At 45.6% G+C, this 24,346-nt stretch overlaps 1 protein-coding gene and 1 long non-coding RNA gene across 3 annotated transcripts; one reads left to right on the top strand and one right to left on the bottom strand.

The window, feature by feature from the left end:
• Positions 1 to 1,036: 1,036 nt before the first annotated feature.
• LOC309637644 lies at positions 1,037 to 5,264 on the bottom strand. The gene is made up of 2 exons (XR_014250717.1): positions 4,020 to 5,264; positions 1,037 to 3,672 (listed from the first exon to the last, which is right to left on the bottom strand). It is a non-coding gene; the product is annotated as an uncharacterized lncRNA (long non-coding RNA).
• Positions 5,265 to 6,149: 885 nt separating this feature from the next.
• On the top strand, positions 6,150 to 11,583 carry PIM1 (Pim-1 proto-oncogene, serine/threonine kinase). 2 transcript variants are annotated; one of them, XM_082412549.1, is made up of 6 exons: positions 6,150 to 6,717; positions 6,825 to 6,931; positions 7,034 to 7,084; positions 7,178 to 7,544; positions 9,085 to 9,261; positions 10,054 to 11,583. In XM_082412549.1, the coding sequence occupies exons 1-6, from the start codon at positions 6,636 to 6,638 to the stop codon at positions 10,209 to 10,211; spliced, it is 942 nt and encodes a 313-aa protein (XP_082268675.1). In that variant the 5' UTR covers positions 6,150 to 6,635; the 3' UTR covers positions 10,212 to 11,583. The 2 variants fall into 2 exon arrangements, with proteins under 2 accessions (XP_082268675.1, XP_082268676.1); XM_082412550.1 differs by lacking the exons at positions 6,150 to 6,717; positions 6,825 to 6,931; positions 7,034 to 7,084; positions 7,178 to 7,544 and adding an exon at positions 7,654 to 7,740.
• The last annotated feature ends 12,763 nt before the right edge of the window (positions 11,584 to 24,346 follow it).

Genomic DNA, 24,346 nt, shown 5'->3' with positions numbered 1-24,346 from the left:
TATAAACTTGAAACAAATGTCACATCTTATCAAGGACAAGAACCAGTTCAAACTTGACTACATAGATTTCCTGACTATTCTGAAGCTGGGACATTCTGGATTTCTTAGCTGTCCACCACTACCACAATTATTACAACTTAAAAAGGAAGCTTTAGTCTTTTTATTTTTATTTATTTATTTATTTATCTTAAAATTTATTTTATTGAAGCGTAGTTGATTTACAGTGTTGTGTTAATTTCTGCTGTACAGCAAAGTAATTCAGTTATACATATATATATACATCTTTTTCATATTCTTTTCCATTATGGTTTACCACAGGATATTGAATATATTTCCCTGTGCTATACAGTAGGACCTTGTTGTTTATCCATTCTATATATAATAGTTTGCATATGTTAATCCCAAACTCCCATTCCATCCCTCCCCCACCCCCCCTCCCCCTTAGCAACCACAAGTCTGTTCTCTAGTCTGTGAGTCTGTTTCTGTTTCATAGATAAGTTCATTTGTGTCATATTTTAGATTCCACATGTAAGTGACATCATATGGTATTTGGCCTTCTCTTTCTGACTTACTTCACTTAGTATGATAATCTCTAGGTCCATCCATGTTGCTGCAAATGGCATTATTTCATTCTCTTTTATGGCTCAGTCATATATATACATATATATATGTATATATATATATATATATATGGCACATCTTCTTTATCCATTCATCTGTCGATGGCCATATTTAGGTTATTTCCATGTCTTCGCTATTGTAAATAGTGCTGCTATGAATATAGGGGTGCATGTATCTTTTTGAATTATAGTTTTGTCCCTATATATGTCCAGGAGTAGGATTGCTGGATCATATGGCAACTCTATTTTTAGTTTTTTGAGGAACGTCCATACTGTTCTCCATAGTGGCTGCACCAATTTACATTTCCACCAACAGTGTAGGAGGGTTCCCTTTTCTCCGCACCCTCCCTAGCATTTTTTATTTGCAGACTTTTTTTTTTTTTTTTTTAATTTATGACAGATTCTTAAGCATTACATTAACATTTTATTATTTATTTATTTATTTATTTTTGGCTGTGTTGGGTCTTCGTTTCTGTGCGAGGGCTTTCTCTAGTTGCGGCAAGCGGGGGCCACTCTTCATCGCGGTGCGCGGGCCTCTCACCATCGTGGCCTCTCTTGTTGCGGAGCACAGGCTCCAGACGCGCAGGCTCAGTAATTGTGGCTCACGGGCTTAGTTGATCCGTGGCATGTGGGATCTTCCCAGACCAGGGCTCGAACCCGTGTCCCCTGCATTGGCAGGCAGATTCTCAACCACTGCGCCACCAGGGAAGCCCTGCAGACTTTTTAATGATGGCCATTCTGACCAGTGTGAGGTGGTACCTCATTGCAATTTTGACTTGCATTTCTCTAATAATTAGAGATGATGAGCATCATTTCATGTGTCTATTGGCCATCGAGGCTTCAGTCTTTTTTTTTGTTTTTGGCCATGCGGCTTGCAGGATCTTAGTTCCCTGACGAGCGATCGAACCCAGGTCCCTGGCAGTGGAAGCGCAGAGTTCTAACCACTAGACCACCAGGGAATTCCCAGAGGCTTCAGTCTTTTTAAATTTAGACTATTTCATGTCAGTTTGTAGCGGATTTTCACATATATTCCACACATACGAAATACATGTGAAATTGAAATTTTTCTAAATAATCTTATAAATGTTGAGGTAATTGGACATATTTTAAGATATAAAAAGAAGTGTACTGCAGTTGACTTTCTCCAAATTTTCCTTTTTATTTATTTCACCAAACAAGGAGAGAGTAAAATAAAAAATAATGGTAAATTTTTCAAAATTAAACATTAAATTTTAAAATGCAGTAATTCTTTTTTTAGGAGAGAAATGAGACGCAGACCCAAATTATTTCTATCCAATTAATTGCAAATAGCTTATAGAGTAAAAGCCATATAGACCATAAGTGCATCAACTAGACTCAGAGGTACTTTAAAAGACAGCGAACAGGCATCCCCCTTTCAAACCTCTTCTAAACTGTGATTATAGAAATTGCTGAAGTCATTCCTTTGACAATGACTTGATTAAATCCATATCAGGTAGAATATGGAAACCACCTAAGGATTAATTTGGCTATTGTTCAAATTAACATGAACGAATTCTCCCCTTTCCAGAGAACTGTTAGCATAATTATGGCCTTTATATTTCCAAAAGCACTTGTCATTTAATTATTAGTGTGATTTTTCTGATTCTTTGTTAGAATCTTTGAGACAGCACCAGTTGTGCTTGTTTTTATTAGTACAAGTATAGTTTGATGAATCAAAACATCAAGTTCCCTACCTTCAAAGAGTAACTTTTAACTCAAAACGTACTTGAATGTTTAATAATTATCTTTAAAAGCAGTTTTAAGTAAATAAAAGCTCTTTGCCAAGCAAGGTCCATGTTTTGTAACTTCCAGCGGTGAAGCACCCACCATATTAAATGTTAATCACTTCAGCGAAAACTAATTAAGTATTTAGCCCTACAAAGATCTAGAGAAAGTGAAAATGATTGAACTTGATTTAATGTATACAACTTTTTTTGTTTTTGTTTTGTTTTTGGCTGCGTTGGGTCTTCGTTGCTGCTGCGTGCGGGCTTTCTCTAGTTGCGGTGAGCAGGGGCTACTCTTCGTTGCGGTGCGTGGGCTTCTCATTGATTGGGGTGGCTTCTCGTTGCGGAGCACGGGCTCAGGCGCGCGGATTTCAGTAGCTGCAGCACGCGAGCTCAGTAGTTGTGGCTCGCGGGCTCTAGAGCACAGGCTCAATAGTTGTGGCGCACGGGCTTAGTTGCTCCGCGGCATGTGGGATCTTCCAGAGCTAGGGAGCGAACGCGTGTCCCCTGCATTGGCAGGTGGATTCTTAACCACTGCGCCACCAGGGAAGTCCCTATAGAACTATTTTGAATCACATTCTCTCCCAAGATGATTAAAATCAAACTAGCTAGCATTTTATCTTTGAAACCTCCAAGGTGCAAGACCATTCCAAAATTCTTCCTTTTCATCATCATTGTCATAATCACAATCAGCATCATTGCTGTCATAGCTAATATTTATTAGTTTACTCTGTGCTAGACTACATGCTTTATGTGCAGAATTTTTTAATATAAATTTATTTATTTTATTTATTTATTTTTGGCTGCACTGGGTCTTCGTTGCTGTGTGCGGGCTTTCTCTAGTTGCGGCAAGCGGCGGCTGCTCTTCGTTGCGGTGCGCGGGCTTCTCATTGCGGTGGCTTCTCTTGTTGTGGAGCATGGGCTGTAGGCGCGGGCTTCAGTAGTTGTGGCACACGGGCCTAGTTGCTCCGCGGCATGTGGGATCTTCCCAGACCAGGGCCCGAACCCGTGTCCCCTGCACTGGCAGGCGGATTCTCAACCACTGCGCCACCAGGGAAGCCCTATGTGCAGAATTTTATTTGCTCCTTACAACAGCCCTATGATGTAGGCGCTATTATTATCTCCATTCAAAGTCTGAAGCTTAGAAAGGTTAAGTAACTTGACGAATGTCACATAACTAGTAGGTGCCAGATCCCAGATCTGAAAGCAGGCTAACTCAGGTTAAATGTTGTTCTTAACCTTTATTTTATTTTGCCTAAGCACACTTAATTCACTTAAATTTGGTATAAATTGACTTTATTCATGACCTTTTTTTTTTTTTTTTTTTTTTTTTTGTAACATTTTTTTTTTTTTAATTATTTATTTATTTATTTATTTATTTATTTTTGGCTGTGTTGGGTCTTCGTTTCTGTGCGAGGGCTTTCTCTAGTTGTGGCAAGTGGGGACCACTCTTCATCGCGGTGCGCGGGCCTTTCACTATCGCAGCCTCTCTTGTTGCGGAGCACAGGCTCCAGACGCGCAGGCTCAGTAATTGTGGCTCACGGGCCTAGTTGCTCCGTGGCATGTGGGATCTTCCCAGACCAGGGCTTGAACCCGTGTCCCCTGCATTGGCAGGCGGATTCTCAACCACTGCGCCACCAGGGAAGCCCATGACCTTTTTATTGAGACCCATTTTGATCTTCCCCTTCATTAACAAATGTTGGATAAAGTATTCATTCAAGGAATGGAAGGACAAGCTATACATAACTGAAAAGTTAATAGATTTTTTTAAAAACCAGAAAAAGAAACACATGATTGTCAGATAAGTGGAATAGACAGTGAAAGAATGCTTGGTGTTTCTTTAGCAATCTGGGGTGGAACTACAATTGTGTCCTGAAGTCTGGAAAGACTTTAAATAAAAGTGAAGAGGAGAGGATATTCTCAGAACAGGTTGACTGCCTCTACAAAGGCAGAAAGTGTGGAAAGTGCTAGGTGAGTGGGAACAAGTGAGAACAGTCCAGTAGGGCTTATGAAAGGAAAGGGGGGGGGGGTAGAGGGGACAGAGGTGGGGGTCACATACATTGATACTTGATGTCTTACTCAGTGCTAAGGACAGTTTTAGACCCCAGTAAGAGGAAAGCTTTGAATACTCAGGAGTTGAATTTGGGTCATTTCATCTCTTCCTCTCTTAGCTGTTGTATGACCCTGTATCATCCTATTTATGTTTCATTTTCCTATCTGTAAAAGAAGGAATAATTCTTGTTCCCTTGGGTTTTCTCCTAGTCATCAAAAATGAATGAATTAGGCCACAGTACACAAACAAAAGGAAAACATGTAATATTTCATGAGATAAATTAAGTTGTGAAATATCTGGGCATCTTTATATAACAAGCACTGTAGAAAACTTTTAATGAAACATTTAAATTCATTAATGACTGCAGCTATACAGATCCTTGGATCTCCTCATTTTTCCTTTAAGTGGCAGGAACTTGAAAAAAATTAAAATAGGATGTAGTTAGCTTTCAATTACTTAGGCCCTGACAATTCAATTTATGGATTACATAGAATTTTAATTTACTCATTTCACACGTCGTTATCAACTCTACAAGAAGTTTAAAAGGACAAAGGATGAAAGTCGAATTGGTCAGTTTCCATGTTATTTCCAAGGGGGGCAGGGGGGCGGATTTCCTTTGAGTCAAGACTCGGGGGCAGCCAATAATTGCTAGTATTGCCTGACTGGTAATAACAGGCTGATGAAAAGGTGAATACAACGTGAAAACTCTGATTAAATCAAGCGCGCCCTCCCACCCTCGCTTTAGATGAGGAATTTTCTTCTCTCTCCCGCCCTCACAGAAGGGGCTGAGACAGCATCTGGCATCACAATACTAACATTTGTTTCCTGATTTCCTCTTTACAGGGCACTCTGACACACATCACTTCTTACGCATCAGGATTCACTGGAACCTTTCAGCATTTTAAAAATAAAAATCTGCTAGGGAATCTGGGGGCTGATCTTTTCACCGGCTGTGACAACTGCGATCTGGACCCCTCCCCCGAGTGAGCGGAGCTCTCCCCGTTTTATTCCAGGCCTGTGACACCTCCACTCCCTCCGTGAAGCCGCCGTGACTCATATCTTGCAGATCCTTCGCCCACTACGCGCCCCCAAACACACAACCCCCGGGAGATCCAACCCGAGCCCACAGCGCGTGGTCAACCCGCCCAAGCCGACTTGGAGGTCTTGCGTCTGAGTCACACATAAAGACCACCCTCGTCGGCATCCCCACACACACAGTCCCTCACACCCCGGCGCGCCGGCCGCCCGGCCTGAGACACCAACGCCCGTCGCCTCTGCGCAACTTGTTATGCTCCAGCTCGAGCCCTTGACCCAAAAACCCCGAGAAACGGAGAGCCACAGAGCCGGCCTCGGGCGGCCTTTGATGGCTTTGTTATTGTTTGGGTTTGAATCGATACGCCCCTCCTCATCCTTCCTCCCTAGCGGCTCGACACCCAGCTCCCGCCTACCCGCACGCCCCGCGCCCCTCCCCCTCCATTTTGGCGCCTTTTCCTTCCCGCCACGTCGTGGCGGCGTAGAGACCATTCTGACCGCGAGAGCTGGGCGGGGGCGTGGGCGTCGCGCGCCGTGTTATGCAGATCAATCGCCTTCTGGTTGGCTGGAGACGCGGCGGCGGGGGCGGGGCCGGGGCGCGGCGACGGAGCGCGAGGGGCGGGGGTGGAGGGGAGTCGCCCTGTCCCGCCGCTTCCCCACCCCCTCTCCTCCCTCCTCCGGCCCGGCAGCCCCGCTCCCCGCCTAGGCCTCCCGGAGAGGCCCCGCCCCATCCCCGCCCGCCCGCGCGCCCCCCACCCGCCGGCGCGCTCCGCCCCTTTACTCCTGGCGGCAGGGCGAGCCGGGTGTCTGCTGCAGCGGCCGCGGTGGCGGAGGAGGCCCGAGAGGACTTGGCGGCAGCGGCGGTGGCGGCGGCGGCGGGACCGGCAGCAGCAGCAGCAGCTACCAGCTCCCTGTGCCGCGGCGCTGCAGCACAAGCCCCACGAGCCGCCCACCCCTCCGCCCTCTGCGCTGCCTGACCCCGCCGGCGTGTCCGTCAGCCGCCAGCCCCGGCAGCGCCCCCAGTCGTCCTCCGACTCGCCCTCGGCCTTCCGCGCCAGCCGCAGCCGCAACGCCACCCGCAGCCTCAGCCCCAGCCGTAGGCACAGCCACCGGCACAACCCCAGCCCCAGTTCCTGCTGCAGCTCCTCCAGACACCGTCCCTACGCCGACATCCTGGAGGTTGGGATGCTCTTGTCCAAAATCAACTCTCTTGCCCACCTGCGCGCCGCGCCCTGCAACGACCTGCACGCCACCAAGCTGGCGCCCGGTGAGCGCCCCCCCCAACCCGAGGATGGAGTGGCGGCTGGACCTCCAGGGTGGGAGCTGGGGGCTCGCGGGCCGGTACTGAGTCCCCTGTGACTCCCCCTTTCCTAGGCAAGGAGAAGGAGCCCCTGGAGTCACAGTACCAGGTGGGCCCGCTCCTGGGCAGCGGCGGCTTCGGCTCGGTCTACTCAGGCATCCGTGTCGCCGACAACTTGCCGGTGAGTGGGCGGCCCGCCGCGGGGAGGGCGCGCCGGACGGGGGGCGCACGGGTGTGTTTGGCCCGGGCGAGGGAACCTAACACTCTCTGGGGGGCTTTCCAGGTGGCCATCAAGCACGTGGAGAAGGACCGCATTTCAGACTGGGGAGAGCTGGTGAGTACCCTGGAGGGGGCGACCCCCAGGATGGGTGGGGTGAGGGGCACCCTCCGACTCCCGCCCTAACGCAGCCCCCTCGCCCCTCTGCAGCCTAATGGCACCCGAGTGCCCATGGAAGTGGTTCTGCTGAAGAAGGTGAGCTCGGGCTTCTCCGGCGTCATTAGGCTCCTGGACTGGTTCGAGAGGCCCGACAGTTTCGTCCTGATCCTGGAGAGGCCCGAGCCGGTGCAAGATCTATTCGACTTTATCACGGAAAGAGGGGCCCTGCAGGAGGAGCTGGCCCGCAGCTTCTTCTGGCAGGTGCTGGAGGCCGTGCGGCACTGCCACAACTGCGGGGTGCTTCACCGCGACATCAAGGACGAGAACATCCTTATCGACCTCAATCGCGGCGAGCTCAAGCTCATCGACTTCGGGTCGGGGGCGCTGCTCAAGGACACCGTCTACACGGACTTCGATGGTGAGCCAGGCCTGGGGGCGGAGCTGCCCGGGAGGGAACTGCCCAGGTGACTCGGCCTGGCCTGGAGGCCTGGGTAGGCTTTCCTCTCCGGCCCTTTGTAAAGGTCATCGGGCCGCCTGGCTAGATGCTAGCAGGGGTGGGGCGAAGGAGAGCTTCCCAGCGTAGGAAAGCCGGGGATTTCAAGCCAGCTGAACCTGTAATGTTTCTGGCATGATTTTATTTTTTAAGTGGAATTCAGTGGGTTCCAAGCTTTCCCGATGAATAAGAGGTTGCGGGCAACCGGCCGTAGCCCAGATTTCTGAAGTCTGACCCAGTTTCCCCGCCAGTAAAAGGATGGGAGGGGGGAAGGGGGAGGAGAGAGCGGGAGAGATGAAAATTGATGCCGGTTTTGTGATTTTTGTTTTGTTTTATAAGGGAGTTAGTTTTCGGTAAGGTAGTTTTTAGAGCTGCAGGTTTTTTTCTCCCCTTTGATTTAGGGACGAATAAGGAATAGAAACAGTAGTTTCGCTAAATAATTCATTGTTGTTGTTGGGGTTTTTTTTTTTTGGTGTTGTGGGGTGAGGGAGTCGGGAATGAATGTTGTGAAATAAGATCTCTTGCTGGTTTGAAAATTAGTTGGGTGTCTCCGCAGAGAGGATGAAAACCTATCCTAGGGAGGGGCTTGGAGAGGGTTCTTTCAGAAAAGAAGGAATGGAGAGCTTGAGATCAAAGCACGGGAGGGTGGGTCATCATCTGAGCGGCTTAACCTAACAAACGACAGCCTTTCAAAACTTGTGACTGGGGCTTGTGGTTTGTGTTTATTTGCCCTTGGAGGACGCTGGGTTGGGCTGCATTTTTTTGTATTTAACAGTTAATGGCTGGCCGGGTCCTCCCATGTTTTTTCCTTCCAGTCTTTGCTGCCCCCTGGTGAGCACCAGCGGGATGGCCCCACTTTTTTTTTTTTTTTTTTACAACTCAAAGTTTGTAAACAGGAATCACGTGGTCTGAAGCCAGCCCTGCCTCTCTACCTTTCAAGTGTGGGGAGGAAGGGGTGTGGGTGTCTACCCCTACATCCAGAGGGTGGGGAGGAAGGCCTTTCAAAGGGCACCCTGACTTAGGATACTGTACAGGTGTCCTTTCCTGGATCATATCTGAGATGAGACTCTCACCAGGCTCCTGGGCAAGGACATTTAATGCAGTTTAAGGATAGTCTGTGCGATACCTCCCTTGATTTTGCAGATATTCATCCCCTCCTCCCATTGAGGGTGGTCCTACCACATACAGGCCTCAGGCTTTGGGTCTGTGGCCAGCCCTGTTTGTTTCTTGGAGCTGTTTATGGTCTGAGCTGGTAGAGAAGTGGGTAATGCTTTGGGTTGGAGAGCTGCCATAAGCTTCTCATCTACTCCTTTTAGCCCTGGGAGGGGAAATGGAGTTCACCCAGCTGCTGAGAGAAGTAGGGTGGTGCTTTTCTTTTTTTTTAGGAGTTACTCAGCATACTTTGTTGCTTTGTGTTTTATTTTTGCTAAAAGTATGTTTTCCTTCCTGTTCCCCCGGCTTGCAGGGACCCGAGTGTATAGTCCTCCAGAGTGGATCCGCTACCATCGCTACCATGGCAGGTCGGCAGCCGTCTGGTCTCTGGGGATCCTGCTGTACGATATGGTCTGTGGAGATATTCCCTTTGAGCACGATGAGGAGATCATCAGGGGCCAAGTTTTCTTCAGGCAGAGGGTCTCTTCAGGTAACTTCTGGGAAGCCCTTTATTGAGGAGAAGCAGGAATCACGAGGCTGTTAGTCCTCAAGGATGGTCTTTGAGTTTGGAGAGCTTCAGTCTCCAGGAGATACCATGGACCTTGCCTTAGAATTCTAGCCAAATGATTCACACTTGAGAGCTGGTCTGCAGGAATCAAATGGTTTGCATTTGAGGGTGCCTTGGTGGGGGGTCAGAGGAAGAGCCATGTGTGAGAATATTAAGAAAAGACCATTTAGTTTCACTGAAAGGTTTTTTTTTAAGTACCCAAGGATCCTGATCCCTCAACTCCTGGCTGTTTTGCCAGGGAGTGAAAAATTGAGGGCTCTTTGAGCCTTCTCCCTTAAGGCAGGCTCTCTTAAATACTGGGGTTCCAGTGACCTCATCGTGGGTGGTGTTCATATTTGTAGGTCGGTAGGTGAATTGAATCACCTCATCGTGCTTAGTGATGTGTCATCAAAATCTCTTGTCATCATCTTTCCTATTTCTGTTGAGTGGGCGTCGTGTCGTGGGAAAGGCCCTAGCTATTGAAGTTTGAAAACTACAGGTTTAAGAGAGGAGCTCTTTTTTAGCTGAAAGCAGACTGGAGCATCTAGGTGTTAGTTAATACCGTCTCATTGAAGAATAAGCGTTAATACCTTCTCATTGAAGAATAAGCGTTCTAGAAAGGGCAGGGTCTCTGTTGGATCCCTGACTTGTGGGCCCCTGGGAAGCAAAGTGGGAAGACCTTTTCACTGCAAAAACAAGTTGAGTCATTCATAACCTCTATCTTGCTTTCTCTAGAGTGTCAGCATCTCATTAGATGGTGCTTGGCCCTGAGACCATCAGATCGGCCATCCTTCGAAGAAATCCAGAACCATCCATGGATGCAAGATGTCCTCCTTCCCCAGGAAACTGCTGAGATCCATCTCCACAGCCTGTTGCCAGGGCCCAGCAAATAGCTTCTCGGGCAGGTTCTCCCCTCTCTGTCAGATGCTCAGGGGAGGGGTAGTGTCTGTTTCCAGCTTCCCAAGTACCAGTGACACTTCTCTCCAAGCAGGACAGTGCTTGATACAGGAACAACATTTACAACTCATTCCAGACCCCAGGCCCTGGAGGCTGCCTCCCAAAGGGAGGAAGAGACTCCACTCCAGCCGTCCTAGGCCTCAACTCCTCCCATAGAAGCTCTCCTTCTCATCAGTGTCCAGCATTGCTGGACTTTGCAAAATCCCAGGGGTGGCGGGTGGGGTGGGAGTGGATCAGAATCCAGCCATGGAACTGTTCCCTTCATCAAGAGTTCTGCTGAATGCCGTGATGGGTCGGGTAGGGGGAAATCGGGTTGGGGTGGGATAGGACTAGCACCATTTTAAGTCCCTGTCACCTCTTCCGACTCTTCTGAGTGCCTTCTGTGGGGACTCCGGCTGTGCTGGGAGAAATACTTGAACTTGCCTCTTTTACCTGCTGCTTCTCCAAAAATCTGCCTGGGTTTGGTTCCCTCTCTTTCTCCCCCACCCCTTCCCCCCATCCTTCATATGAAAGGTGCCATGGAAGAGGCTACAGGGCCAAATGCTGAGCCACCTGCCCTTTTTCCACCTCCTTTAGTAAAACTCCCAAGTGAACTGGTCTTCCTTTTTGGTTTTTACTTAACTGTTTCTAAGCCAAGACCTCACACACACACACACAAAAATGCACAAACAATGCAAATCAACAGAAAAACTGTAAATGTGTGTACAGTTGGCATGGTAGTGTACAAAAGGGTTGTAGTTGATCTAATTCTTTTTTAATTTTGCCTTTAAATTATTTTACCTGCTTTTTTTTTGTTTTGTTTTGGGTTTTTTGGTTTTTTTTCCTTGGAAAGATGCGCATTCTAACCTGGAGGTCAATGTTATTTATTTATTTATTTATTTGGTTCCCTTCCTGCTCCAAGCTTCCACAGCTGCCGCCATAGTTTTCTTTTCTCCTTTCCTCCTCTGACTTGGGGACCTTTTGGGGAAGGCTGCAACGCTTGCTCTGTTTGTTCATAGGGTGACGGGACTCAGGCGGGACAGCTGCTGCAGCTCCCTGACTGCTGCGGGCCCCCTCGCCTGCTTACCCAAGTGGGCATGGGGTCCGTGGGTGATGGGGGAGGGGCATTGCTGACTTGTGTATATAGGATAGATTTATGAAAAGCAGTTCTGGATGGTGTGCCTTCCGGATCCTCTCTGGGGCTGTGTTTTGAGCAGCATGTAGCCTGCTGGTTTTATCTGAGTGAAATACTGTACAGGGGAATAAAAGAGATCTTATTTTTTTTTTTTTATACTTGCCGTTTTTTGAATAAAATACCTTTTGTCTTAATTTGTGGCTTAAGTGTTGTCCATACAGAGGCATGCTAATGCGCATTAATTGAACACCTGGTAAATGCCAGAATCTATCCTGGGAGGAAAAAGGGAATTTTCAGCCTAAATCTGGTTTCCTTCAGTAGGACTTCTGGGATAGTCACCTTTCTAAAATGGTATGTATGGCCAAAGGGTAGATGAACCAATCTTGTGTGGACAAGATTTGGCTGGAGGGGCCCAATGCAATCCCAACCTCTATTCCCAATGCAAATTCTATTAGAGCTGGGCTAATATGGCATATGTGGCTATTTCCCAGTGCTAGTCAGATTTCATGAAATGGCCACTGGTGACTAGTAGCTGTGGAACTGTAGAGCATTTCCATCATTGCAGAAAGTTCCACTGGACAAGGCTGACCTAGAAGATACCAAAATTTTGCTAAACTACCAGTTGAGGCTTTTTTCAATTGTCTCTCCCACTAGTAAAACATTTTGAGCACGTACCCTTAATAAGTGTTTACTGGGAAACTATATACCTGTGTAAATTTCCCTTCCTCTTTAGTGTGGAGTTTAGTCATTGATAATAGATGTGTGGAAATGCGTTCACTGTTTTGACTTAACGCAGACTTTTCCTCCAGTGTGCTCGACAAAATGCTTATATTGGGAGTACGTGAAATGTTAGCCCTGCCATTTTCTTACTGCTTGTGCTGGGATAATTAGCATTTTTAGTCCGTGGTTTCTTTGCAGGGATCTGTTTAAGCCTCTTGTTCATTTTGTGAGAGTTCAGTTTAAACTAGATGGTAGAGCCCATGAATCCACTTAGTGCACGTGGCCTCACTACATCCTGAAAGAACAGTGGAGCGAGTACCACTGTCAATGTTCATGTCAACTATTCGTAAATATTCGTTTCTTGTTTCTTTAGACGCATCAATAGCAGCCTACAACTTTCTTCCTTCCCCATCATCTCGCTCCCTCCCCTCGGTGCATGCACACACCCTTTGGACACTGGCCCAGATGCTGTTTTGTCAGGTTGTTTGAGGGTCCAGGCCACAATACCGCTCACTCATTGTCACTCCTCACTCCTTAAGCTTGGACTAGATCCCAAACCTTAGCTTGCCTCCCATGTGGCGGTAGGAGAGGAAGGAAGGATTTCTTGGTTCTGGGGGGCTGATTTTCTCAGTTCCCCTTTTGTCTATCCCCCTTGCTCTTCCCAATCTCTTGGAGTATGAGGGTTGCATGCCTCATCCTTTACAGTAAAGTTGACAGTTGGCTTAAAAGTTGCTCTAAACGTATCGAAATCTATCAAAGCCCCACCCTTGAAGTGAGTTACTGGCAGTTTCCCCATCCTCTATTGAGACTGCTAGGGATGATAGAAGATGGTGTCTCTTTGAAGAAGAGTGCAAGATAGTAGGTGCCAAGATACTGGGTGCCAGATATTAGGGTTTGTATAGAAGGGGTGAAAGGTCACAGTCTCTTCTATTGGGCAGTTTAAAATCTAGTGTGGAAAGGGGGTCAGATAACTAACATGACTGTGTGGCCACAGGAATATAGAGGGGAGCAATGGTTAAGAGCATGACTTGGGAATCAGCCTTGGATTTTACCGCCATTACTTAACTGGATCCCTTGGACCTTATAACACCCTCTGAGACTAATCTCTAAATAGAGATATTCCTTGAATGGATTATTAAGAAAATCCAGTTAAATAATGGGTGTACATACATGCAAACAAATATTACGTCCTGCTTAGGGATGCTTCTATATGTAGTAAAAGTACTTAGAAGTACACGGCAATAAATTCCCAGAGTCAGGATGGTGGCTGTTTCCTCTGGGGAAGAGGAAAGGAGGTTGTGATTTGGGGAGGGGTATCTGCATAGGGGCCTTCAACTGTTTGGGCAATGCTTTATTTCATAAACCAGATAGTGAGGACTAAGGTATTTGCATTATACTTTTTTTTTTTTTTTTTGGTCCACGCCTCATTGCATGTGGGATCTTAGTCCCCCCACCAGGGATCAAACTCATGCCCCCTGCAGTGGAAGCGTGGAGTCTTAACCACTGGACCACCAGGGGAGTCCCTGCATTATACTTTATAGCTTTTGGTTTGTCTTAAATATTTCATGATAAAATTTTAAAAGTAATGAACAAATGTGTGCTTATCACAAAGGATGCAGCAGATGGAGTTATTACTGCCCTTGGCTGAAGTGATCTGGGAAGGCTTCAAAGAGGAGGCAGCATTTCAACTGGACTTTGAAGGGTGAACCTCAGTTCGTTCACCTGTAAAGTGAGGCACAGAACATACAGGTAAAGCAAAGAAATCCAGAGGGGCTAATGTTTTTCCCCCCGTTAGACCGGGGAGGGACAAACCACAACCTGCTGACTGAGTCTGGCATACTACCTGGTTTTGCACGGCCTGTAAGCTGACTTGGTTTAACATTTTAAATGGTTGAAAGCAGACTGAGTGAGGAATAACATTTCGTAAGAGGTAAAGATTATGTGAAATTTAATTGTCAGCATTAATAAATAAAGCTCATCCATTTATGAATTGTTTATGACTGCTTTCATACTGCAATGGCAGAGCTGAGTAGTTGTGACAAAGACGTTATGGCCAGCAAAGCCAAAAATATTTACTATCTGGCCCTTTACAGAAAAAAGTTTGCAAATTCCTGCACTAGACCATGGTCTCATTGATTCATCTGCATCTTTCATAACACGAAGCGATAATAGCTAACACTCGTTCAGTACCTACTATGTGCCCAGCCCTGTTCTGCATGCTTTACATGTCTTAGTCTTACAACAACTCTCCATGAGGGAGATATTATTATTTATCCCCATTTTGCAGGTGGGGAAAACTGAAGTGCAGAGCAGTAAGTACTATGTCAAAAGTCACATACCTAAGAAGTGGCCAGGTTAGAATTTGGACCCAGGTGGTCCATGCTCACTACCACTCTGCTATACTGCTACTTAATAAATGTTTGTGTGGATTAGTCATCTCAAGTTTCCTTCAGGGCCCAGAATCTGGGTGGAGGTCAGGGCAGTTCTTCCCCAGACTCCAGCGAGTCAGGTAAGCAGTTCTGTTCCATGGAAATATTCATTACTGGCTCTTGTGAGCTACCCTTCACTTGGGCCTGGGTGGGGAGGAAGAGTTGGAGGCAGTAAAGGGAGGAGAGAGGGGATGGGGCGGGGTGGTTAGGGGGTGGGGCAGGCACACATTTCTGGTAAATGTTACTCAGCTCCCTCAACTGCTCTGCTGGTTCTTGGAAACCCTTACCACAAAGGACCCATCGAGAACAGTGTTAAAGCAGATATGGCCTCATCCCCAGTTCATTTCCTGCCCAGCCTTGCACTAGTAACTCCGATTGCCAAGAGCAAGGTTGCAGTGACCCCTCAGCATCGCTGTGGGAGGAAGTGCAAAAATAAGCAGAACTAGGGTCAAGCTGAGAGGACAGTCTTTATTTTTATTCATTGTAACAAGACATCCGATGTACAGAACTGGGTTAATCATAATCATTGGTTCATGATATATTCTCATCCTTGGTTCAAGCCTGGCCTGCTGTTATATTATACTGGGTGGTGAATCCCATTCAAGAAGCAGACATCAGCAATAACATCCATCTACCTATATGATCCTTTCTTAGTCCATTCCTTGCCTCTCCCAGACATAACCTGCTGTCCTGAATGTTGTGTTTAGCATTCTTTTACATTTCTTAAAAAAAGTTTTTATTTCATAGCCATGTGTTCCTAAATTATGTAGTGTTTAGTTTCCGTTGTTCTTGAACTTTATAAAAAGATTATCAGGCAGGTATGTTGTGATCTGCAACTTGCTCTTTTTACTCAACATTATGTTATAAAGATTCATGAATGTTTTAGCACGTGTTTCATTTTCACTCTAGAATATTCCATCGTATGGACAGGCATTCGGGTTGTGGTCGTTGGAGGCCAGTCTTTGGGGCCCCCCTGGGTAAGTTACTTAGGAGGTCAGCACATACGGCCAGGTATAGCCCTTGCCCCATACCCCAGGGTAAGAGCCAGGGACTGTGGAGCCATTCCAGATTTATCCACGGAGCATCTACGGTGCACCGGGCACCATGCTGTAAACCCTGAGAACTCCTTTTTCATGCGTGAATGGGCAGAATCAGGCTTTTTTCAGGGTTTAATGTGATGCCAGCAAATAGACAAATGTCACAGCAAAGCAAAGATCCGATGTTGCATGGGGTCCAGTGAGATCTATGGATCTGGCAGTTACTGTTGTGACTGTTGTGAATGGTGTAGGGATGATGATATGGTGAGGTGTGTGTATGTGTGCAAATATGTGTATCTTTGGTGTGTGTGGTGAAGCATGGTGGTGTATACGTATTTGCGTGTGTGTGTGTTCATGTGAATGTAGAGTATAGCATGTGCAGGTGTGGGTGTTGTATATGTGTAAGTATGTGTTGTGCCTCGGTACATACACACTCATTCTTTTTTTTAATTAAAAAAATTTTTTTATTTCTGGCTGTGCTGGGTCTTCCCTGCTGCACACGGGCTTTCTCTAGTTACAGTGAGTGGGGCCTACTCTTCATTGTGGTACATGAGCTTCTCACTGCAGTGGCTTCTCTTGTTGCGGAGCACAGGCTCTAGGCACGCAGGCTTCAGTAGATGCGGCGCGTGGGCTTCAGTAGTTGTGGCTCGCGGGCTCTAGAGCGCAGGCTCAGTAGTTGTGGCACACGGGCTTAGTTGCTCTGCGGCATGTGGGATCTTCCCGGACCAGGGCTTGAACCCGTGTCCCCTGCATTGGCAGGCGGATTCTTATCCACTGCACCACCAGGGAAGTCCCCACACTCATTCTTGGAGGTACTACCTGCTTCCCCACCTGGACTAAAGTGTCACATTTCTTCACCCCATGGCCTGCTGCCTCTTTTCCTACCTTTGCCCTGATTCTCTCCCCTGCCCCACTCCCTTCTCTCACCTCTCTTCACCTCTTACCTTCTTCTCGATCTTCAACTCAGATCCCTCCTCCCAGAACCACCCACCCAATTCTCTTTCTTCCTCTTCTGAGCTCCTCCTCCAGATGGCCAATCCCAATATACCTTTGAGATCTCATCCTTATTTAACCTTGCAATCTTCATAAAACTGTTGGCCGCCCGCCTGGTTTCATAACTCCTGGTTTGCCTTTGACTCCTCTGTCGATTAGGCCCCATTTCCTCTCCCTCTCCTTGCCCTTTGAACTTGGGTGTTCTTTCCCTTCCTCACCCCCAAGCCCTCTGTGTTGGCCAGGATCCTGGCAGGAAACAGATGGCACACTCAGATTGGGTAATGCAGGGAAGAGTGTGAAAAAGAACTATTTACAAAGGTGTGGGGCAGGTGCTGGGAAACCGCATGGGGCAGTGCTGTACCCTGGGGCTAGCAGCAGTGGGAGCACTCCCTCGCTCAGGCCTGAGGGCTGGAGCAGGAGCCTGCCTGAGGTGAGCTGCAACCTTCATTCGGGAGAAGCGCTCACCCTGTGCTAACCCTACGTGGAGGGAGTGAGAAAGAAATACCCGTGCTTCTCTCTGCCCATCCTCTGATCTCCTACCAGGGCCTCCCAGGGACCGAACCCAGCTGAAAGCCAGAAGGCAGGGAGTCTGGTGTGAGGCAGTCCACAAAGGCCAGCCTTTCCAGGCACAGAGCAAGCTGGAGAAGGGTGGGGAATAGCTCTGGAGGCCAAGGGAAGACGCCCAGCAGGGTCGCCCCTGTATTGTGCTTCCTCCCCTGGCTTCACGGACCATCTTCTTCATGGTGATTGTCACAACTCCTGCATAGACCTCTCTCCTGAGTTCAGGCCTGGGGATCAATAGCCTCCTAGATACCACTGCCCAGGGGCTCCCAGGAACCCAGGAACTGAATATCACTTGAGTGCCTGCAGGAAAATGATCGAGACCTTCCCAACCCCTGAATTCCACCCTGCCACTGCTCACCTCTCAGCTCCGCTCATGAAGTTCCTTAGAGACACAGATGCCCACATATTTTCTAAGTGAAAAGAATTTTTTTTGCTTATAAAAATGATACAAGCTTTTTAGTAAAAATAATGGTATGAAGTGAATTAAAGTTATGTGATGTAATTCTACCACTCCAGAGAGAAATACTTTTAGCACATCCATATTTATATTTATATATGTATATATTTATATATATACACACATATTATCTATATATAATTTTATAGAACAGAGCTCATATTTTTGGTAACCTGTTTTTCCCCCACTTAACAATGTACTATTGAAATGCTTCCATTTCAAGAACTATGGACAAACATAATCATTTTGATACGGCTACAGTATGGGTGTACATTATTAATTTTGGTAGTTTGTGATTTTCTGCCGTTATATATGAAATATTCTGTTACCTGATACGGCTTTGGGCAGAGATGAATTGTTGCCTATGTCAGCATCTATTATTCTTTTCTTTCCTTGGTCATAGAACCTCTGATTTTTTAGCTAGTCATATGGCCTTTCTTAAGAATAAAGACTAACTCCCTCAGATTCCCTTGCAGCTAGCTGTGGACACATGACAAAGTTCTGCCCAGTGAAAAGGAAGCAAAAGTGTTTTGGGAGCAGATTCCAAGGAAATTCCTTAAGAGACATCTGGTATGCACCCTTCCCCTTTGGATGGAAGGAGGAGCTATTATGGGAAGAGGGTCATGTGGTTGTGGGGAGGGGATACATGCAGAGTAAGCAAAAGTAAAAAGCTCCCTCAGGCCACTCCATTCATCCAAGCCCCCATCACTATCATTTTATTTTATGGCAAGCTTTTAGTATTTCACCAGAAAAATATTTTCCCCTTAAGTGAGTGATTTTTTTAAAATGTATGGTGTCTTTAAGTATATTTCATTGTATCTTGGAGGCCAGTGTCTGCCCTCTCACGCCCCTCATGACACATCTCTCCAATTTTTTAATACAAGTCAGTTAAAAAGTGAAATTTGATATCAAGCCAAGTCTCATTTATTTACACTGATTCATGGGGGAAATTATACGGTAATATGAATAATCTAAAATAAAAGATAAAATGTATATTTGGCCCTGGAATGTGTACCTTAATCTGACACATTTTCATTGATGGAGAGAGGAAGGGAATGAACATTCTTTTTAAAACCAACTTTATTGAGGGATCATTTACATATACTAACTAGCACCCATTTTAAGTGCACTGTTTCATGTGTTTTGACAAACGTACACGCCCATATAAACACTACCACAATCAAGATAGAATATTTCCACCCCCGCAAAAGTTCCCTTGGACTTTTCCCTTGATTACCCATCCCACCCCCACCAGCCCCAGGCAACCACTGATCTAGTTTCTGTCACTATAGATTAGTTTTGCCTGTTCTAGAATTTCATTTAAATGGTGTCATACAGCATGTCATTTTTGAGAATGACCATTTATTGGGTGCCTAGCATGTGACAGACACTTTACAAGTGTATAATCATTTCCCTTTTAGAGATAAGAAAACCAAGACTTAGAAGTTAAATAATTTACGAAGGTCACATGGCTAGTATAGTCAGATGCTCAAGTCCCTTATAGAAAGCAACATGGTATTTGCACGTAACCTACACATATCCTCCCATATACTTTAAATCATCTCTAGATTACTTTTAACACTTAATATGATGCAAATGCTACGTAAATAGTTGTAAATACAATGTAAATGCTATATAAATAGTTACCAGTGCAGCAAATTCAAGTTTTGCTTTTTGGAACTTTATGGAATTTATTTTCTTCCCAAATATTTTCGATCTGCATTTGGTTGAATCCTCGGATGCGAAACCCGAGGATACGGAGGGCTGACTGTAAATGGCAGAGTAGAATCCTAAGTTTATCTGACTCCAAGTTTATGGTCCCACCTTACACACCACACTGCTGCTGCCCTTGGTTTTACAGAGACCCTAAAAGATGAATATATTAGGGGCAGATGTAAGGTCAAAGTTTACAATCTTATGAAAAGGTGAGAGTAAGGCACACAGAACAACTGGAGAACAGACAAGAAGATACATAATAAAATGTCAAGATATATTGTGGTTACACAATAAAATACACACCCAAAATATGTTGTGTACATTGTACAGATACAAATAGCCACATAAGGCCTAAGAAGAGAATGTTGGCTGAAGATGTCATGGCAGGTTCTTAGTGGGGCAAGATTATCTGCCACCCTAGGCATTTACTTCAGACAAAATCATGGAGCTGAGCCAGGAGAATCTGACTCAGAGGGGCCAGATCTCAGGTCTTCTTCCTTCCTGTCTGGTCAAATCCATGTTGGAATCTGAAGTTTAGGAAATTATAATTTAATAAGGCAAACACAGAGTCCCCAAATCCCAGAACAGTAGCGTTAGAAGGGCAGCTGGGATGCTTCAAGGAGTTTAAGGACAAGTCAAAAGAAGAACAACCATTCTCCAGCTTCTATAGGGTCATGTTTCAAAAGTTTGTTTATCACTTGTTTGAAATTCAACACATCTTTTCAGAGAAACCACATTACAAATGGAGGTTGGTCTCTCAGATCTGCCCTCAAATGCTGAGTTAACACATGAGGTGGCTGAAATACTATACAACCACTATGAAAACAATACTGTGGCAATCCTAGAACTCAGACAAAGCAGTGGATTGTGGACTCATAGACAGCTTGACCTGTTGTCTAGACCTCCCTCCTACCCAGTACAGCGATCAGCTCCACCATACCCCTGTCTGTAGGCATTCATTCTACCTTATCTGAGTCCATCCTCCTTGCAGGAGAGAAAATTCTTCCTTGTTTCAAGCTGAAGTTTGTCTTACGCTACCTTCCCTTCCTTGGTCCTAGTTCCACTCTCTAACTCTACATGAAACTGATCACTTTCCCATTTAACAAGTCTTCAAAGGGTTTATGGGTATTCATTTTACTATTTTTTTCAACCTTTCTTTCGGTTTGAAGTCTTTCCTAATAAGAAGTCGCAGGAAATTTTTGAAAAAATAAGTGACAAACAAGTGTTTGTCACCTCAGTAAATATTTTCTCTCTCAAATTGGCAAGGACTAAATATAGTAATCAAGAAAGATTATTGGCCTACTTGAAAAAAAAAATGTGACTACAAAGTACCCAGCTAATCAGACATCTGTCAGGGGTAAGAAAATGACAGAAGAGCCAGCCAACTTCAGCACTTGGATGACTGGCAGAAGCCTAAAACAAAAACATTTTTCTAGGATGTTGTCAGGAATATTTGAGATTATGTCAAAGAAAGTATAGGGTGGTGGGACTTCCCTGGTGGCGCAGTGGTTAAGAATCCACCTGCCAATGCAGGGCACATGGGTTCGATCCCTGGTCTGGGAAGATCCCACATGCCACGGAGCAACTAAGCCCGTGTGCCACAACTACTGAGCCTGTGCTCTAGAGCTCACGACACACAATACTGAGCCCGTGTGCCACTACTGAAGCCCACGCGCCTAGAGCCCGTGCTCCGCAACAAGAGAAGCCACCGCAATGAGAAGACCGCGCACCACAATGAAGAGTAGCCCCGCTCGCCGCAACTAGAGAAAGCCCTCACGCAGCAACAACAACCCAACACAGCCAAAAAATAAATAAAATGAATAAATTAAATTAAAAAAAGAAAAGAAAGTATAGGGTGGGCCAGGTACATAGAAGGTGCTACTAAATACTGTCAGTTTTTGTCATTCAGAGTAGCTGTGTTCTATAAAGTTGCTGCAAACACTGAATTAGTGAATAGTGAACCACTACTCTTAGGGGAAATACAGGGTTAGGTTCCTGTGAACCTTTGGGCACAAACATTTCAGGTGTGCTTCGTGTTATTTAATATATATTATTGATCCATTCACATTAAACTCATGGCCAACAGTCCTATAATTTATGCCTGAGGGAAGCTTATCTAGCACATGGGGGCAGTTTTAAACAGCAGAGTCACCAACAATAAGCACAAAAATGCCAAAAGCATGGCACTAAATTTACCACAAAAGGACACTTGTTTACAGTATGATAGCTGAAACAAGAAGGCAGTATCACCTTACCCCACCTTAGCTGGCAGTGTTGGGCAAGTCATGCATGGCAGGTGACAAATATTTTGACAATTTGCATACATCTGAAATTACCATGAAAGCACTGTGAATATTGATTTGGGGATGACAAATAAGTTTTAGCGAGAAGGCAAATTGACAAATACAGAATCCACGAATAATAAAGATTAATTTTATCATGATATGGATGGTTGAAGTCCTTGGTGATTAAGGAGTTTTGTTTTTATTTGTTTATTTATTTATTGTTGCATTTAACTTTTCTTTCATATACTTTATTTCTTTGGAGAATCATAAGGTCAGCAAGGTAGATGGTCTTATCCTCATTTTATAGATGTTGAGTGGCAGAGACAAGACGAGAACTAAGTCTTTAACCTTCTGTCTGTCCACTCCAAGCAGGTTTTAGTTTCAGTTACCACAAAATGTAATTATTCAAGCCTACTCAACTGCCACTCAGTTTTGACATCTTCAAATTTCTAGTCATCTAGATACTCAGTTAAGGAAGTCTTTTTTTTTTAACTAATTAATTTATTTTATTTATTTATTTTTGGCTGCATTGGATCTTCGTTGCTGTGTGCGTGTTTTTCTCTAGTTGCGGTGAGCGGGGGCTACTCTTTGTTGCGGTGCACGGTCTTCTCATTGCAGTGGCTTCTCTTGTTGCAGAGCACGGGCTCTAGGCACGTGGGCTTCAGTAGTTGTGGCTCGCGGGCTCTAGAGTGCAGGCTCAGTAGTTGTGGCGCACGGGCTTAGTTGCTCCCCAGCATGTGGGATCTTCCCAGACCAGGGATCGAACCCGTGTCCCCTACATTGGCAGGAGGATACTTAACCACTGCGCCACCAGGGAAGCCCTAAAGAAGTCTTTTTTTATGCAATGAGTTATTTATATCAGTATGGAGCCATGGATATTTGTTTTATTCTACGGGTTAGAAAATCCAAAACTATGGTTACTTATTGTCTTGCTCAAACTGTTCCAGCTTTGGCCATTGGGAGCGCTTTCAGGTTGGTTCCTGTGTCCTTTCGAAGAGCTCCCATCCTTTTCTGAGCGCTCTCCTACTTCCTGTCACAACAAGATGCCCTAGGCTCATCTTGTGTTTTGCCTCCCCAGCCCAGAATCAACCACTTCTCTAAGGAACCTTGGTTCCTTTTATGGAAGAATGGTATTTAAAAACAAAGTCTGGGTTCTAGATGTGCTCAATTGCTCCTGGGGTGTCATTGCTTCTATGCCATCTCAGGGCCCAGAGTTAGGAAATGTATGTACAGATACTGATCCGTGCCTAAACGCAGATCTATTTATGTATCTATTTATGATACCAGTTAAGGAACTTTTTATGAAGGTCCTTCCTATGTCTTCACAACTTAGTATGTACTAGGTTTACAATAAATATTTGCTGAATTGAATCGAATTAATTAGAAATCTAGGGGAACAATATGACGCAGAACAGCGTTTGAGGATTGAAAGAGAGAGCAAGATAAATCTTTGTCACCTGGTGACGCAGAAAGGGCCCAGTCCTGAATCAGAGGTCAGGGGTCAAGGACCAGCTCTTGCTACTTAGGACCTTGAGTCAGTTACCTAACCTCTATGGACCTCAGTTTCCCATGCATAAGAAGAAGGACTAACCGGCCTAAGTGATTCATAAGATTCCTTTCAGCTTGGGAACACAAATCTGATCAAATTGCTCACTTGCTTCAAACATATTTTAAGGGCAGGCAGTTTCTCTATTTTTTTAAACCACAATCCTTATATAATTTATATATGGCCTGATGTGTGTACGTGTGTGTGTGTAAACACATATCCATATATGAACACACACATACATACACACATACACATACATCTGTGTATTAGGGATTGGTTTGAGATACTGTAACAGAAATGTAAGTGTCCCTTAACTAAGATAGAAATTATCTTTTACATAACTTGACTTCTCTTTTATGGTCTGATTTTCAAGGCTTTAACACTCAAACCACAGCTTTCAGCTCTGGGCCCAAAGTGACTGTTCTAGTTCCTACCATCAAGTCTGTATCCCAGCCAGTGGAAAAGGGAAAGACACAAAGGACTGCATACCATTCCTTCAGGAGCAGGACCCAGAAGTGGCACACACCATGGCTGCTCACACTGCACTGGCCAGAACTTAGGTACATGGCCACAAAAGAGGCTGGACAATGTAGACTCCTGCTGCGTGGCCACGTGCCAACACTTGGGGATCTGAATATTAAAATGAAGAAGAGGAGCATGGGTTGATGGAAAACTTGTATCTGCCACAATATATAAAACTCAAACACCATTTTCACAAAATGGTGCTTACTTTTTTTTTTGGCCACGCTGCGCGGCTTGCAGGATCTTAGTTCCCTGACCAGGGATTGAACCAGGGCCCTCGGCAGTGAGAGCGCAGAGACATAACCACTGGATCGACAGGAAATTCCTGGTACTTACTCTTAATACAGAGAGTATCATATTTCTCTATTTTATTCTAGTCTATTCCATTTAATTTCCTTTTTATTTTTAAAAATACTGGTCTTGTCCTACTAAATTGACTTCACCGTACTTGAATGAATTACAACCCTCATTTTGAAAAACACATCCCCAGAGCAAAGTGCAAACTCCTTGGCACAGTATGGTGGCCTCTTCAAGACATGACTGCCCATCACTCTGCAGCCTCCTTTCTGGCTGCTGCCCACCAGTGCTGTGGCAATCCAGCTGAGCTCCCACCTCCTCGGACACACCATTGTGTCCCCCACCTCCTTGTCTTGGGATGCTTTCTGCCCACTCTCGCCTCCCTCAC

The sequence above is a fragment of the Balaenoptera physalus genome, assembly GCF_965194825.1.
Source record: "Balaenoptera physalus genome assembly, chromosome: 11".
Classification (NCBI taxonomy): domain Eukaryota; kingdom Metazoa; phylum Chordata; class Mammalia; order Artiodactyla; family Balaenopteridae; genus Balaenoptera; species Balaenoptera physalus.
Note: the sequence above shows the minus strand (reverse complement) of the source record. Positions and strands in the feature narration are given on the sequence as shown.